The sequence below is a fragment of the Abramis brama genome (assembly GCF_963993115.1).
Source record: "Abramis brama genome assembly, chromosome: 6".
Classification (NCBI taxonomy): Eukaryota; Metazoa; Chordata; class Actinopteri; order Cypriniformes; family Leuciscidae; genus Abramis; species Abramis brama.
The window spans coordinates 18,859,783-18,876,048 of record NC_139968.1 but is presented as its reverse complement, the minus strand read 5'-3'; the positions used below and the strand labels follow the sequence as shown (position 1 = coordinate 18,876,048).

Here is a 16,266-nt window from a genome sequence, read left to right as displayed (position 1 = left end):
AGCAAGTCTCTGAGCAGATAAGGTAGGACACCTCTCTTCCTCTCGTATTCAGGTACGGGAAGGGGAAGGATTCTCATTAGCTCATTCTTCGGTGCCTTAAGGATCGCCACATGGAGGCACCCTTTCACAGCTGTGCTCGTGAACAGTGGTCCTGTCTGCTTGTGGAGTCTGACTGATCCTCAGTCCTGTTGGCTTTCTATTAAAATGATCTATTTGCACATTACAGCCTCTTTCGACATCAAATGTTTTGTTTGTTTTTTGGTCCATTAATGGAACGATTTTGCAAGGATCACAAAGTAAACTTTCAGGCAGCTCCTTCACTGCAGGAATCCGGCGTTATATTTTTAAAAACAGGCCTTTATACTGATTCTCATGTTGGTTTATAGATTCAGCTTCTCCTTGAGACCATAAATAACCATAACGCAAATTAAGCTGCCACACGTACCCGGCGTTTGGACGAGCCTGGACCTCCGGCATCAGCCGTTGAGGTGGGGCCCTCAGAAGGCCCCTGTGTGTAAAAAATATCAATGTGACTCTTGAAAGCCCGTGGTCAAATACAGCGTTCTCCAAGGAAAATCAAACACACGCTTCCTCCACTTGGCAGGACCTGTTCGGACAGCAGCTGGTTCGCTTTAGCGGTTACCTGAATAGGGAGGTAATTTTATACTAAACAGAATTAAAAGCGATTTAGCGTGGAAATTGTCACAATGTGAGAATAAGCAGCAGCTCCTGTTGTGCTGGGAATGACCCCTGAAATCCGTCCTCTCCAGCGTAAAACCAAAGAGGAGTGTGTGTGATCATATGCATGCATTATAAATAAAACAATGTGTTTTCCATATCAGATCATCCTGTTCTGATTTTTGTGTGCTTTTTTGCGTTTTAGGGCGGCAGTGAAATCCGTACTGGTTCTGTTGCCGATCCTGGGCCTGACCTGGCTCTGTGGAGTCCTGGTGCCGTTCTCCGTGGTTATCGCTTACGTCTTCAGCCTCCTGAACTCACTGCAGGTAAGAGTGTTTCTCTCACTCTTGCCCTCAACGCCAGGCGAATACATCTGAAGTCTGCGGCACGTGAACGCCGTTGGGTTGCGTTAGCGCTGAAGCCCACAGTGGTTTTAGCTGAGGTAAACAGTGGGGAGTGAAGAGATAATTGCTGTTTAACATGGAGACGGCACAGACTGAGAGCATCTGTGTGTGTGTGTGTGTGTGTGTGTGACTGGAGTAGAATGAAGTTTTATTCAGACTTCTGGTAAATGCAGCGGTTTCTTTGAGACTTTATTCTCGCCTTTTCTGCGTCCGTGCGTTCCTAAAAATCTGTAATGGCAGTTGCCGGTCAGGTTTTTCTGTTTTCCAGTGTTTCTCTTTTAGTAACTGTCAGAATCTGGGTGAAATTATTTTTGGCGGAAGACAAAGGATTCCAAACAGATCCTCTGTTACTTCCTTTTCCCGTTAAATCATTATAAATGGCCAGTGAAATTCTTCCTAAAGCTGCTTTATTACAGCCAAACAGCACTTTTTTGTGTGTTTGATTCTGGGAAATTGATTTGGTCATTTTCTTGATTATTTTATTTATTTTTAAGTGTGTGTGTGTGCGCTTGTATGTATGTATGTGTGTGTGTGTGTGTGTGTGTGTGTGTGTATATATATATATATATATATGTGTGTGTATATATATATATATACCACTTTAGCTGGCACAAAATCTAAATATTCAGAATACTGCATTAAATTAATTAAATACTGCATCATCTTTGTCTTTTCTCATTTTTAATACCCTGCTGTCTTCTGGAAAGCATGTACAGTAGCTTTCATGCACAAAGCAGTATGTTTTTATTTATAAATATATTTAACATCATTCTGTACATGGTAAACACTTCTGAGAGCAACACAAATAATTTTCAGAAATGTATATTATTTTTGTAATTTTTGCATATATAATATGAGTACCACTTTTAAAAAGGTGCGAAATCAAAATACATTTAATATTCATTTAAATCTACATGTCTATTTTTAATATTCTGCTTTCTTGAGGAAAAGCTGTACAGTGGTTTTCAAAGCACAAAGCAGTATACTTTTATGTATTTTTTATTTGTTAAATGTTTTTGATATTAAATATTTTTTAACATCATTCTGTGCTTGATTAGCACTTTTGAAATCGACAATTTTTTTTAGTACTGCCATTAATCAAAATGACCTCACGTTGGCACATTCAGTGTCGACAGCTTTGTTTAAGAGCGTCGAACAGAATATCGCAGTGTGATATTTCGATCAAAGAAATAAAAGTGTGTCATTCTTTATGCGTTACAAGCCTGTGAATCCCGAATCCTGTGTTTGCGGTCTGTAGAGCTCCTTAATCAGTTGTTTCTGTAATAGAGCTGTATATATCACAAGAAAATCAATAGAGATTTAGCCTGACTCGCATCATTAAACCACACTATAAATAGTTTATTTTTTTCCCCATTTTAGTATCTTACAGAGCTGAGGCTCTGTATGATATAAACTTTTGTCTTTGAAGGTCCTACGGTAAAATGTGTTTTAGATGTGGATGTTGTTTTCCTTGGAAGTATTTATATTGTAATCATACTTTAGTTAATGGCATAAATAGTATTTCCATATGGATTCCCCTCAAACAGGCTGCTTTCCTATAGTATTTATGGATTTTTCCCAAGGTTTTCTTAATCTATTGTGTTTTAAAAGTTTCAAAAGTGGAGTTCTAACCTTTGTTTACCTAATTCAAAACATTGTATTTTTTATGTACAAGCATACATGATGCAGTGTGGATGTAGAAGGTGCCTGTAATGTAGTGTTTAAGCCTGTTTCTAGTGATGAAACTGTGTCCTTCATCCCTGCACTGTAAAAAAAATATTGTTGATTTAACATAAAAAAGTAAGTCACCTGGATGCCTTAAAATTTTGAGTTCATTGAAATTAAAATATTGAGTTAATACAACAAAGGAGATTGGTTTAATAAATAGAAACTCAAAATATTATGTTATCTGAATCACATTAAATTTCTAAGTTGATTTGACAAAAAAAAAAAAAAATTATGATAACAAATCATGAAAATATTTTTTTTACATTTTGGAAACTGCTATATCATTAAATAGCTTCATAGAAATATAGTACTGTATAAGTTTGATTTTACGACTTGTTTTAGAATGTTGAATATGTTTAAAACAGAGATATGTATTCTGTACTATAATTATATTTATGGGGAACCATTTTAAAACATAAATAATCAGTAAAATGGATAAATTGCAACACAACATTCATCATCAAGTATTGGCGTTGGTAAATTTCACAAAAGCTGCATTTATCTAAGCAAAAATATAGTGAAAATAATAATGTTGAAATGTTAAAACAGATGTTGAATTTTTAAATTTTTTTAATTTGAATTTATTTTAAAGTGTAATTTATTCCTGAATTTTCAGCGTCACATGATCCTTTAGAAATCATTCTAATATGCTGATTTAGTGCTCAAGGAGCATTTCTAATAATTATAAATGCTTAATATTTGTGTGGAAACCATGATAGTTTTTAGTTTTTTCCAGGATTCTTATGAATAGAAAGTTCAAAAGATCAGCATTTATTTGAAATAGAAATCCTTGCTGAATAAAAGTATTAATTTATTTAAAAAAAAAAAAAAACCTTACTGATCCCAAACTTTTGTATATATATTTACCTTTGCCCACTTTTTTCTGAATGTCCACGTCTTCCTATTTTTTTAACACATAAAATTATACCTTTTATATACATAAAAACATACCTTTTCATAGTTCCTAGAACTTGGCGGAAATAACCCGCTTTTTGGTGTGTTTGCACCACAGAACTGGGATTTTAGTTTAGGGGGAACTAAATTAGCTCCTACTTCAGAGTCGGGTCTAAACGAACACAATAGGAACACGCGAAACACCAGCACCCGCCATTAAAAAAAAGCTTTGTACACACAGATTATAGCTTATATATTTACTCTAGAAACTAACTACGAACATGGAAAACAGTGATGGATGGAGCTCTCAATTTGCGCTGAGGAGAAAATCCAATGCGACTTTGAGGGGACCAAGCAAAACATGATTATGTATTTCTGCTCAGTTAGCAACACTGGACATCAATCTCACGGCATACGCTAATAACTTTTCATCACTGTCTACTTTCTTTGTATCTAATAACGTATTAGACAGTTAGACAGATCGAAAACTAACGGATATGGAGAATGCGAGCGCTGTGTGCTCAGGCGTTCTCTGCGCCGTCAAAATAAAAGTCTCAACAACAAGCGCGGCTTACGTCACTTCAGAGTTCCTACTGGCGGTGCGAATGCAACCAGGAAAACGGCCATAGGGGAACATTAGTTCTCGGGGAATCGCCCCTTGTGGCTAGATCCTAGAATTGAGTGCCTAGATCTACCCAGTGCGAAAGCCTCTAATGTCACTACAGATTTTTAGCTCCAAATCAGTCCAAACTGAAAATGAGTCAGAGATTTTTTTCTCTGGGGGGAATGTAGAATCCACAGGAAATCACCACAGGCCTTTGTGTGATCGTTTCGCCGCTTGGATATTTTGCCAGCCTCTTCCTTTTCAAATGTGGCAGGTGAAAATATAACTCCCATGTGTTAAAGACCAAACTGATTGAACTGTTTTCTCTCTCTAAATTCCACCCTTTGTTTTGCCCACAGCTCTTTTATATCGGCTCGGGTCTCTAGAGCTGCGAACAATGACAATAAAACTGTGCTTTTTACCCAGCTGCATTGTAAAGTCAACCTTGTTAGAAAACCCAACCACTCCAGCAGCAACGAAACGACAAACTTCATATGAAGTTTTATGAAGTTGTAGACAATGATTACCTCACTTATCGTCAATTAGCGCTTTTATGCCACGTATTTTCTTTTTGTTTTGACGTGCGTTGAGAACGTACCTCCGCTGTATCCAGAGTGCTTGAGTCGTTCGATGCCACAGACCTTGTGTTTAAGTGCTCCGTATATGTTGTAAGCCTTTAAATACTTCGGTACGGCCCATGGTTTTAAAAGGAAGCAGAGACGGCACACGCTCATATGAATGCAGACCGCATGCGGCGGTGAATGAAACACTCTACCATCTGAAGCTGCTTTGATTGAGGATTATTCATAATTTCATTGGCACGGTTGCTCTCTAAGCAACGCCCTTGAAAATGTGAGGAATATAACAGGCTCACTTTATCCAGAGAGTCCTATGGCGTTATGTGAAATTCCTGTTGTCATTCCATGTTTCATTGTATTTTCAATAGGCAGCAATAACAACATAACTTAAGCCACAGGACTTTATTGTTAAATCAATAAAAGTAATAATGTTGACAAGCTCTTTTCATTGGCCGCACTTCCTGTTGTTTTGAGTGAGGGAAACATGACAAATCATTCTTATTTATTTAGTGCTAAGCATGAAATGGCTTAATTTGCATATTTCATAAAAAAAAAAAAAAAAATGTGACTTTTCGTGTGGTAGTTATTCAGTCTTCTAGCTTTAATATCATTTTTATATATTAGCTTTAATAGAGCATCCCATAGGAATGACATGTAGACCTTTTCATTAAGAATATGTTTCAGTAAAAAGTGGTACAAATTGTTTTAATATTTTTCTTAAATGGGTTGGAATGTATTATGACGTCGAGAAGTGCTGTTTTTCTTTTGAAGAAATCTTAAATAACATTAGTGTAACATTTCTACAACACATGATACTGTGAACTCTTTAGATATTATTGTTTCTACAGTTGCCAGAATTAATACATGAAGCTGAAACTTAATGTTGTTTAATTTAAGTATTCTTACTGATGATAATTTGGGAATTTTAGCGGGCGACACATAGTTTAATGTATAACATTGCAACATTATCCTGTTCAGACGACTCCAAAACGCACTTAATGTTAATTTTGTATTATTTACTAACTCCTGCACCATAAATACCACCACGTGCTTCTCCATCAGGCTGGAAATAAATGGCTTTGGGTGAGGAGGGGGTGAGGAGGGGGTGAGGAGGGGGTGGGGAGGGGGAAGTGGAGGTGCTTCATTTGGTCATAAATCGCACGACCCTCTGTCATCCAATCTCAGTGCAATGTCATTCAAAAACTCAGTGCTATCCATTACCGGTATATAATAGGCCCTCCAGCATGCATTGTCCATAGCATTATACGCTCATAATTTCCCTCTATCAATAACTTTGAGGAAAGAGAGTTTAAAGGGGGTTTGGGGTCACAAACTCAGGACAAGTTTTTTGGGTGTTGCAGTAAGGTGAATCCTACAATCCTTATACCTTTTTATTATTTACTTAGTTAAATAACTTAATTATTTAGCAAAAATTATAATTATTTAAAAAATAATAATCTGTGGGTACTCTGGAAGTATTTTTTCATATAAACATAAATGAAAAATTATACGACAGACATTTTCCACTTTTTGCTAAAGGTTTGCAGCACAAGACACGAATAAAATGTGAAATGAAACGCATTAGCATCCATATTCATACACTGTTTCAGCAGAGTCACTATAAACACCTCCTGAACTCTTTAACGAAGTGTTTTGGGAAATTATTTTGACATGGATGCAAGTTGAGGTCAACAGGGGGGCAACCTGGGCGAGCGCCACAAACCCCTCACAAAAAGACGAGCGACTCATTTTAAAAACTCTCCGTAACAAACAAAATCAGGACAGGAATCCCTCAGTCAAGACAGGTGTCCAGCTCGTCTCTCACTCCTCATGCCCTCCATGGTCAGCCGGTCCCCAAACCCCCGGTCAGGGAAATGTTTTTCAAGTTGAATTGTTTAAGACGGAAAACACGGAAAAATGTCTGTTAAAGATTAAGCTTGGTACTGATGTTCACAAATATCCTATATTAGATGTGCTAAAGGGTAACTCTCGTCAAAATGCAACCTAGGTCTTTTTGTTAATCTACCCGAGGCAAACTTTCGTTTAAAAGCATGAATGGAAACGCCACTTTTAAGTTTGACCGTATTTTCGTTTTCGGTCAAATTGCCTTTTGAATGGGAGTGCTAGGGGCAGCATCAAAAATCGCTATTTTTAAAACACTAAGAAGGCTAGACACAACATGATATTTGCTCGAAGTATCACCAGGGGCTCTACACCTGAACTCGAGCATTGAGAACATTGTTTGTGTACACAGAGTTTACTAAAAAGAAAGATTTTGAACAACTCACTGTAGCTGTGTCCGCCGGCATTTTGTCAGTCAAAAATAGTCGATCTCCGAATGCAACGTAACAGGGAGGAGAGTAAAGATGGAAAGCTCCTAAAGCTTAGTTCCATATAAATTCACGGATAATTTGTTGTTTTGTCGTTAGTGAAAATCAATATTGACCTTGTATTTGAAAAAGGATCCTCATAGAAGAAACAAAACTAAAATTCAGAGTCAGTCACATTCGGAGAGCGACTATTTTTGACTGTCAAAATGCCGGCGGACACAGCTACAGTGAGTTGTTCAAAATCTTTCTTTTTAGTAAACTCTGTGTACACAAACAATGTTCTCAATGCTCAAGTTCATGTGTAGAGCCCCTGGTGATACTTCGAGCAAAGTTTCATGTTGTGTCGAGCCTTCTTAGTGTTTTAAAAATAGTGATTTTTGATGCTATCATAGTAGTGCCCCTAGCACTCCCATTCAAAAGGCAATTTGACCGAAAACGAAAATACGGTCAAACTTAAAAGTGGCATTTCCATCCCAATTATGCTTTTAAACGAAAGTTTGCCTCGGGTAGATTAACAAAAAGACCTATAGGTTGCATTTTGGCGAGAGTTACCCTTCAATAGCTGTGTCTATATCTGTCTGTCTATCCATCCATCCATCCAGTCAAAAGTTTGGAAACATTACAATTTTTGTATTTTTCAAAGAAGTCTCTTATGCTCAACAAGGCTGTATTTATTTAATCAAAATAAATTACAAACAGTAATATTGTTAAATATTATTACAATTTAATATATTTTAATATATTTTGAAATATAATTTATTCCTGTGATGGTAAAGCTGAATTTTCAGCATAATTATTCCAGTCTTTAGTGTCACATGATCCTTCAGAAATCATTCTAATATGATGATCTGATGATCAAGAAACATTTTATTATTATCATTATCAATGTTGAAAAGAGTTTATGCTCTTTTAACATTTTTGTGCGAACAATTGGTGAACAACATTTTGCAGACCCATGTTTTAGACCCCTTAATGTAGGATTAATCTTTTTAGGGGGAAAAAAAAACACACCCACAAGCAATTAAATCATATATATATGGCTTATGTTCAAACATAAATAATTAGAAAGTCATCACCGACAAAATGTTTCTATATATGTGCCACTGAGTGTGAGATTCGGCCCTACTGCATAAAGAAAAATGGCCAAAAAGCAACAAATAATCGTTGTGAATAACGTGCTTCCTGTCGAGAGGGAAGGGAATTCCACGGCTCGCACGAATCACCAAAAGAGCCCGTCGCGTTTGGCACCCACCCGCATTTATTTGCTTTATAATTACCTGCCAGCTCTGTGTAGTAATAGTTTGTGTCATAGGAAAGCAAATCACTCGGCTACCCTGGCAGGAGATTGAGGATCACATGACCCGCTGGGAACGACCTCGCAACCCCTCTTACAACAACACGGCCCTCACATGTTTAACCTCTGGTGTCAGAAACCACTCCGACACCCAAATTACATTGAAAGAATGGCCACTTCATTTATAATTTCAGCTGATATAGTTTTATGAGATGGGCGATATCTTTTAAATCAGTTTTAATCTGAGAGCTGCAGACTGTTTGGTGAGCTTTGATGTATACTTTGCAGATAATTAACAAGAACTGGGTCAGTCTGGGCAAGAGAAAAGCTCTTGCTCTTTTTTCTATAAAGGCTGTCAAACGCTGATGCCAATTTACCAGCGAGCAATTCGTTTTCTGCATGGAAATGAAATCCAAAATAAACACGGTATGTATTATTCATGCCTGCGCTCTTTTTAAATCATTATTTCATCTGAAAGAAATCCTAATTGTGAGGCTTGCTTGTTGTTGACTAGAATGAAGCATTTTAATCGTTGGTTTGTCTTAAAATTTCACGACTGAAGTCGTACATGCACATTCTGTTAAAATAAATTACAAACCAAACAAATATCTGTGTTAAGATTTATTCATTGGGACAAGAGGAATCCCAAATATATTTTGCCCAGTGTGAAACATTTCAGCCCTTTTGCCCTTCCTGTCGTCATGTGACATTTCCCCTGCTGTCTGGCCTCTAACGATTGTTTACGGGGATATGTTGATTCGCATTAATCTGGTTCTTGTCGTTTCGGTGGGTTTTGTTAAGAGTTACCCACCCTAGGTGGGAAAAAGCACAGGGCCGCTGACAGCTCGGCTCTTGGCTGCGGAGTTGGGCTTTTTACACTGTGCAGATGTGGTCTTTGGGCTTTGTTTTTCTAAGTAATTATCGTCATTAAGTCAAAGCATGTGCCAATCATCTGCCTTTGAGTTGGGCCCAGTTCAGGCCGAAAACCACCTTAATGCTTGAAGTGCGTCAAAACTCTCAGGTCTCAACTGGACTCATTAGCTCTTGAAAAAGGCAAGTGGTTGAGTTTGGTCCGCTGGCAGTTTCCAATTTTATGGTAGTCCGTTTTAAGGCTTTTCACCTCTAGCTCAATCATACCGAAAACGCTCCGGTTTAAGTTTATGTAGTTTAATGACAAAAGAAGAGATGAGATTGAGATGGAAAAGATTTTTTTTTATTTGTTTAATCAAAATCAAAATGCAAGTGCCAAGTTTGTAGGAATGGTATCTTTGTTTTCTTGTCGGTTACAAAATGTTATTTATTTATTTTATTTACTTATTTTTGGATTTTAATGAGTCAAAAAAATGTAAGTGTTGTTATCATCAAGCAAAAAAATTTTTTTTTCATACACCTATTTTTTAATAAAACTTTTCAAACATTATTCCTCCTTTTTTATCATGAATAATCATGAATGTCATGAAACTTTCTTAAAGGTTATTTAGCTTGACCCAAATTAACCTTGGTTTTTCATTAAAGTGACCTTGACAGAGTCATGAAGGTCTACAGGGATCGTCTCTGTAATATAATTTCCTGTTTTATGGTTTTTATTTTCACATGACATTTAAAATGGCTTCCTGCATGTTGGTTACACCACACTGACTTTGATTCAACTCTTTTTAAATATTAAAAGTCTCTTAGCATTGCATAGTTTGAAAATAAATTATAATAAAAGATTAAGCCCCTTATGTTTTTTTTAAAGAATTCCAGCCTTTTTTTTTGTTTGTTTGTTTATTTTGTGTTTTGTTGCGTTTTGTGCATTGTCTGAATAGTTCTACCTTATAAACTTTTTAAAAAAATGTACATTTACCATTTTATTTTTTTAAATAATGTATTTTTGAATCATTGAATAGATCCAGACCAAAAAGAAAAGAAAAATCACACCATGTAATGATATAATATTCTTGTGGGAAGGATGTTTAGCTGAAACGATCAGACGATCAGTGCGAAGACTATTTCACACGACGGCGAAGAGACAAAGTCTAGAAACACAGACTCTGAAATAGACAAAGAGACTGGAAAACGAAGACGAATGAAGTGCTCATGTCGATGAACTACCATTCGTTTTCACTTAGGACTGCCGTGAGCCGTGGTCAACCCTAAACGCATGTGACGTTTGCTCCGAGTTATAAGGATTGATGCTCTTGGTGTAAAGTGTCTTAACCGCATGTGGCACGACTCGGGCACATGCCATTAACCCCCAGCCCACTCAAACCTGAAGAAGAAAACAAGACGACTCCCAGACAAAGTAGTCTCTACTCTAGATGTGGTTTTTATTGTGCTTTTTTATAAATCAAATCTTTATTGCCATGTTGCAATATAAAAACTGCAATAGTATTCAATATACATTGAATTATGCCCAAATGCATGATTGCAGGTGTGTGATATTGAACACAGCACTGAGCGGCAGCGTTTTTAAACGGCAGATTTTCTGCTCGTGTCTGAGAGTTCTGGGTCCAGTCCCAGCTGTTCCTTCTTAGCCGTTTGAAGCCTGACATTTTTCTAGCTTTCAGTGGAAAGTATGTAATTAGAATTTGCCTGAGATTGGCAGGGCGGTCTCATGCGTTTTGACAGCGGGGGCACTCAGAAATGTCTGTTGGATGCCTAAGTATTTTTAATTAAACAGTTTTTTGGCACACGGGGCCTCCTTTTCTCCTCAAGTTCAAAGAGTGTGGCTTGACCCATGTGTTAAGAGTTTGTATCAATTTTCTGCAAGGATGTTTGACTTGGCCCTTCGAAGCATGCAATGTGAAATTGTCTTGTTTAAAAGCGAATTTGTTTACCATTCACTCTCTCTCTGTCGACTCTCACACATGTGTGCCATGAGCTTTTGGTGTTTAGTTACTTTGGTTTCTAAGTGTCCAGCCTGTTCTTTCTCTCTTTTTTTTTGAATGCATAAAATTTTTCAATATCTGATGTTAAATTAGAACTTTTTAATTGTAAATATACAATTTAATTTAATTGAAATTATTATATATATTATTTACCTATTTTAAACAAAAATAATAAGTTATATAAATGTTATGAATAATTTTATCTGATTTCTTGATTCTTGATCTCACTTTTTGTGACAGCATTGAACTTAAACAAATAAATTTGCACTAAATACAACCAGTAAAACAGGAACATATTCTGAAATGCGTAACTCAATATCTGTCAAAAACATTGTGATGAACTGCAGCGTTTATTGTGTTATTAAAAAAACTAAAATACTGTGCTGGGAGTCAAATGATTTTGTTTGTTTAAACTGGTTCATGATGATTGAGTCAATTAATTCAGTAAAATTAATAGGGCTGGGTATTGACACAAATTTCACAATTCGATTCACAAGCTTGCAATTCGATTCGATTTCGATTACGATTCAATTCGATTCAATATCGATTATTTTGGATATCAGGTACAATACATGGCAAATTTTCTCAAGGAAAACAAATCTCTTAACTATTATTGTAAACTATGGGAGTCAGTTGTAGCCTATAGGCTTCATTAGCCTACTATAATATTGAAGGTAACAATTAACTGATTTGTATACAAACACTTAAAATACACTTTTATTTATTTTTATAATAATAAAGTTATATGAAATTATATACAAATTTAAATGGTGGCTGTCATAAAAAACTTTACAGATTTATTCAAACATGCATTAAATATTGAAGAACATTAAAAATTATAATGAATATGTAATATGGTGCATATATTTAACAAAATGCTCCTCTCTAGAGTTAATTTTTGTAGCTGACTAATGAGTTTATGGTCACTGCATATGTTTTTTCTGAGGTAAATGTGACGTTACATGACATTGTTTACTAACGTCTTTCCATGGTTGAAACACTGACTGAGCGATTCCGTGTGACATGATACGGACTTCGATAAGTTGTACTCTATCTTTTAACACACTTTCAGACGCTCATTCATGTTTATTTCGCGCTGTAACTGGTGTTATTAATGCGGAAGAGAAGGTCATGTGCGCTCCACACTGCTGCTTCTCTATAGCTGAGCCAGAGCGATCTCACGTCACTGCGCCGAAACGGTAATTATGTTTTTGAATTTCGCAAGAAAATGGACGTAATTTGAAATCTGATACTTTGTTTCATCAATAATAACAAAGCACAAAGATTAATGCGATTTATTGGATGGGATGCGCGCAACAATGTTCCATTAATTCATCAACTGAAAACAGGATGACTAATCGATTCTTGGGATTTAAGAATCGATATCGTTTCGTAAAAATAAGAATCGATTAAAATCGAGAAATCGATATTTTTTTACCCAGCCCTAAAAATTAACATTTCTTGTCAACATTTAAATATAGACAAACACCTTCTAGGAAGACTCGATAAAGCTTTATAAAGCTGTCAATGCAATTCAATTAGATTTTTTGTTTCTTTTATCCATTACAGGTTTAAAATTCCTCCATCATATAGGCGTAGAGAATAAGGCTTTTTTTTTTTGAGGATTAGCTTAGAAAACTGTCCTCTGAAATGGGGTTATACCATATTTTCGTCATAAATTTCTTTTTTACTATCATATTTTTGTCCCTTGCACAAGACTGAATATGTGCTCTTGTGATGACTAACCTTCAGATGCATCTGAAGATCCATTCGGTGTATAACGAGATATTAAACCTGTCGTTTGACTTTGTAAAAGGCTGTTGGGAAGGCGCAGAAATGTGGATGTTGTAATGATCCCGATTGTTATTTTTTTCTGCGTCCAATTTGAGAGCAGAGAGGGTGTTTCTGCTGTATACACGGTTGCGCTCTGCGATAGCAGGGAACATCTGTTTTGCGCTTGTTGTTCCTCTTGGCTGCTTCTCAATTGGATTTCCTCAAGCAGGTCCAAGAGCTGTCACCTCTGCCAGGCTCTGTTAGCTATCACCGCCGGACCCTATATTAAGAAGGGCTTTCAGGGCTAAGTTAATAACTCTCCCCGCCTCCCCTGACTGCCTCACACTGCCTGTGCCGTTCTCTACCTCGTCTGTTCGCTGCTGGGTGGCCTGTGGGTATCCCTTCTCGTTTTCAGCTCCTCCCTGCCTCGATAGGGCCTTATATACACTGAATCTGCCTCGTTACATTTCTCTCTCCCCTTCATTTACATTTTGGACCACATTAGTAAAAATTCGGCAGAAATTTCTTGGCAAAAAAAGTCCATTGTCTATTGTCAATAGTAGAAGATGTATGAAGCATAGTTCACACAGAAGTCACTTTCAGACCAAGCAGCTTTCTGTTGGTCAGCGTGGTGAAAAAAAGTGAGAAAACCAGTTGCCTGAAAAAATTAAGTAATAAACTTCATGCGTAATTGAAAAAATTAAGTTACGTGAACTTGACAATTCTAACTTAATTTTTTCAATTACGCATGAAGTATATGTACTTAATAATTTTAAGGCAACGGGTTTCCTAAATTTTTTACGTTAAACCAGTGAACCTATTGCAAAATCTGTGTGCAGATTCCCAATTGCGTGAATTGCTTATAAAATGACTGGATTTCACATGTAAAAATTTGCAGGATAACGATAAATGTTGGTTTGTGCTGTAGACATGAATGATGCCTCAAATCACTTTTACTTTTATATGCAATCAGACTTTTCACCTGGTGGGCGCAAGAATGGTGGAATAATTCCACATTGCAATGTGGATAAAGTGGAATCATAAAAATGGAATTAACTGATGGAGTTAGAATTATCGTTAACACTTTAGTTTAGGGTCCAATTCACACTATTAACTAGTTGCTTATTAGCATGCATATTACTAGGATACTGACTGTTTATTAGTACTTATAAAGCACATATCAATGCCTTATTCTGCATGACCATATTCTACATCCCTTGATCCAACCCAATACCTAAACTTAACTACTAACTATTAATAAGCAGTAATTAGGAGTTTATTAAGGCAAAAGTCGTAGTTAAGTTAATATTGAGAATTGGAAAGAGAATCTAAAGTGTGACCGAATTATCCTTATCAAATGATTGTTTAAAGGTAAAAGTTATGATTAAAATGTTAGTAGATTTTTATTTAATTATCCCAATTTTGGGATTTTTTAAAATATTTTTTTATGATAAAAATTTTACATTTAAATAATTGATTTTATAACCATATGCAAGAACCAGAAAAAACAGACAAATGAATAAATAAATAGAAAGAAAAAAGAGTCAGTTGGGTTTTATATAGAACACTAGGGCCCTATCTTACACCCGGCGCAATGCAGCGCCAAGCGCGATGCAAGTGTTTTTTGCTAGTTTCAGCCCGACGCAGTTATCATTTTCACGTCCTGCGCCACGTTGTTTAAATAGCAAATGCATTTGCGCCCATTTGTGCGCCCATGGGCGTGCTGGTCTGAAAACGAGGTGTGTTCTGGCGCATTGTTGGCGCGTTGCTATTTTGAGGCAACAGAAATAGACTGCGCCATTGACCAACTGAAACCTGGTCTAAAGTCAATGGGCAATATTTTTTTAGTTATTTAAAGAGCGCGTTAGTAATGTGCGCCTATAGGCGGGTCCACAACGCGGTACACTCTGCTTATTAAACACACAGGCATGCACAGCAGCACAAAAACATGCCAAATATTAAAATTAAAATGATTACAATGTAAAATATTCTTATTGTGTACATAAAGATTTGGTAGAATCCGGCTTGTCCCATAGATGGTCTGCTTGCGCACTTTTACCTCGCGCACGAGCAGTTCCATTTGTGCTCTGGAGACGCGTTTGGTCTTTCCACTATCAAATTCCGTCATGTAAATAGTGAATCCGCCATGGCGTGAGCGCAACTGGCATTTAAAGGGAATGGGAGATGAGACTCTGATTGGTTTAACGCACGTAAATCCCAAAACACACCCAGTACTCATTAAGAGAATAGGGACAACCCTTTTAGACCATGCGCCTGGCGTGCAGACCATTTTTCCCATCGTTAAACTAGCTAAAGTGGATTCGGACCGACCTAAGTGAATTTGCGCAGTGCGCTTTAGACCATGCGCTTAGATCGTTAAAATAGGGCCCTAGGGTTCTTGACTCAATTTTGAAGATCCCTTTATGCCAAAAAGGTTCTATAAAAGGGGAAATATGTTCCATGTTTACCAGGTTATTTCAATTTTTTCTAGTGATTAGAATGTTTACAAGCTTTTCAATTAATCCCTAAAAGGTTCTATACTGTATTTGAAGTGACTGACAGAACCCTTAAAAGTTCTATATATAACCCTGAGTGTAGTAGACTTTTCGCAAGTAAAATCAAGTAATTTCAATAGAAATCCACAAGATCTGGAATTTCGCTCAAGGATGAAGGATTTCCTCCCACAGATTTCACAACGGTTTCAAGTTGACCAACAAAAAACTGCTTGGTTTGAAAGTGACTTCTGTGTGAGCATCTCTACACTCCCAACAATAGACTTTTTAATGTGATTAAAAACAAATCAGAAGACGGAACCGCACGGCAACACCCTGACAACCAGAGATACTCTTAATTCTATTATACAGACACCTTATGCATATCCTCTATTGACTTCCACTCCAGTAGCGTTACAAATCTTAAACTTTTTTTTTTTTTTTCGCTAACCTGGAACACTTTACCATCATAGCACTGACTTTTGCACAGACAAGCACTGGCAAACAATATAATTTTATTTGACCTTTTCTCACTCCCTCACTCTCTTTCAGAACCCGTTTGCCCCGTCCTGCCTCGTTCCAGGACCTTTCTGGACTCTCAGAGCTGACTGGCAGTGCGTT

The 16,266-nt window shown here is 36.8% G+C and overlaps 1 protein-coding gene across 1 annotated transcript in view; it reads left to right on the top strand.

The window, feature by feature from the left end:
* The window catches only part of LOC311085861 (adhesion G protein-coupled receptor D2), a gene marked incomplete at its 3' end in the record, with an annotated part of 45,743 nt that overhangs the window by 10,532 nt on the left and 18,945 nt on the right, over window positions 1-16,266 (top strand). Inside the window, exons 20-21 of the mRNA XM_084118478.1 lie at window positions 1-22; window positions 884-1,004. Coding sequence (XP_083974604.1) covers window positions 1-22; window positions 884-1,004 — 143 coding nt within the window. The remainder of the gene's footprint in view (window positions 23-883; window positions 1,005-16,266) is intronic.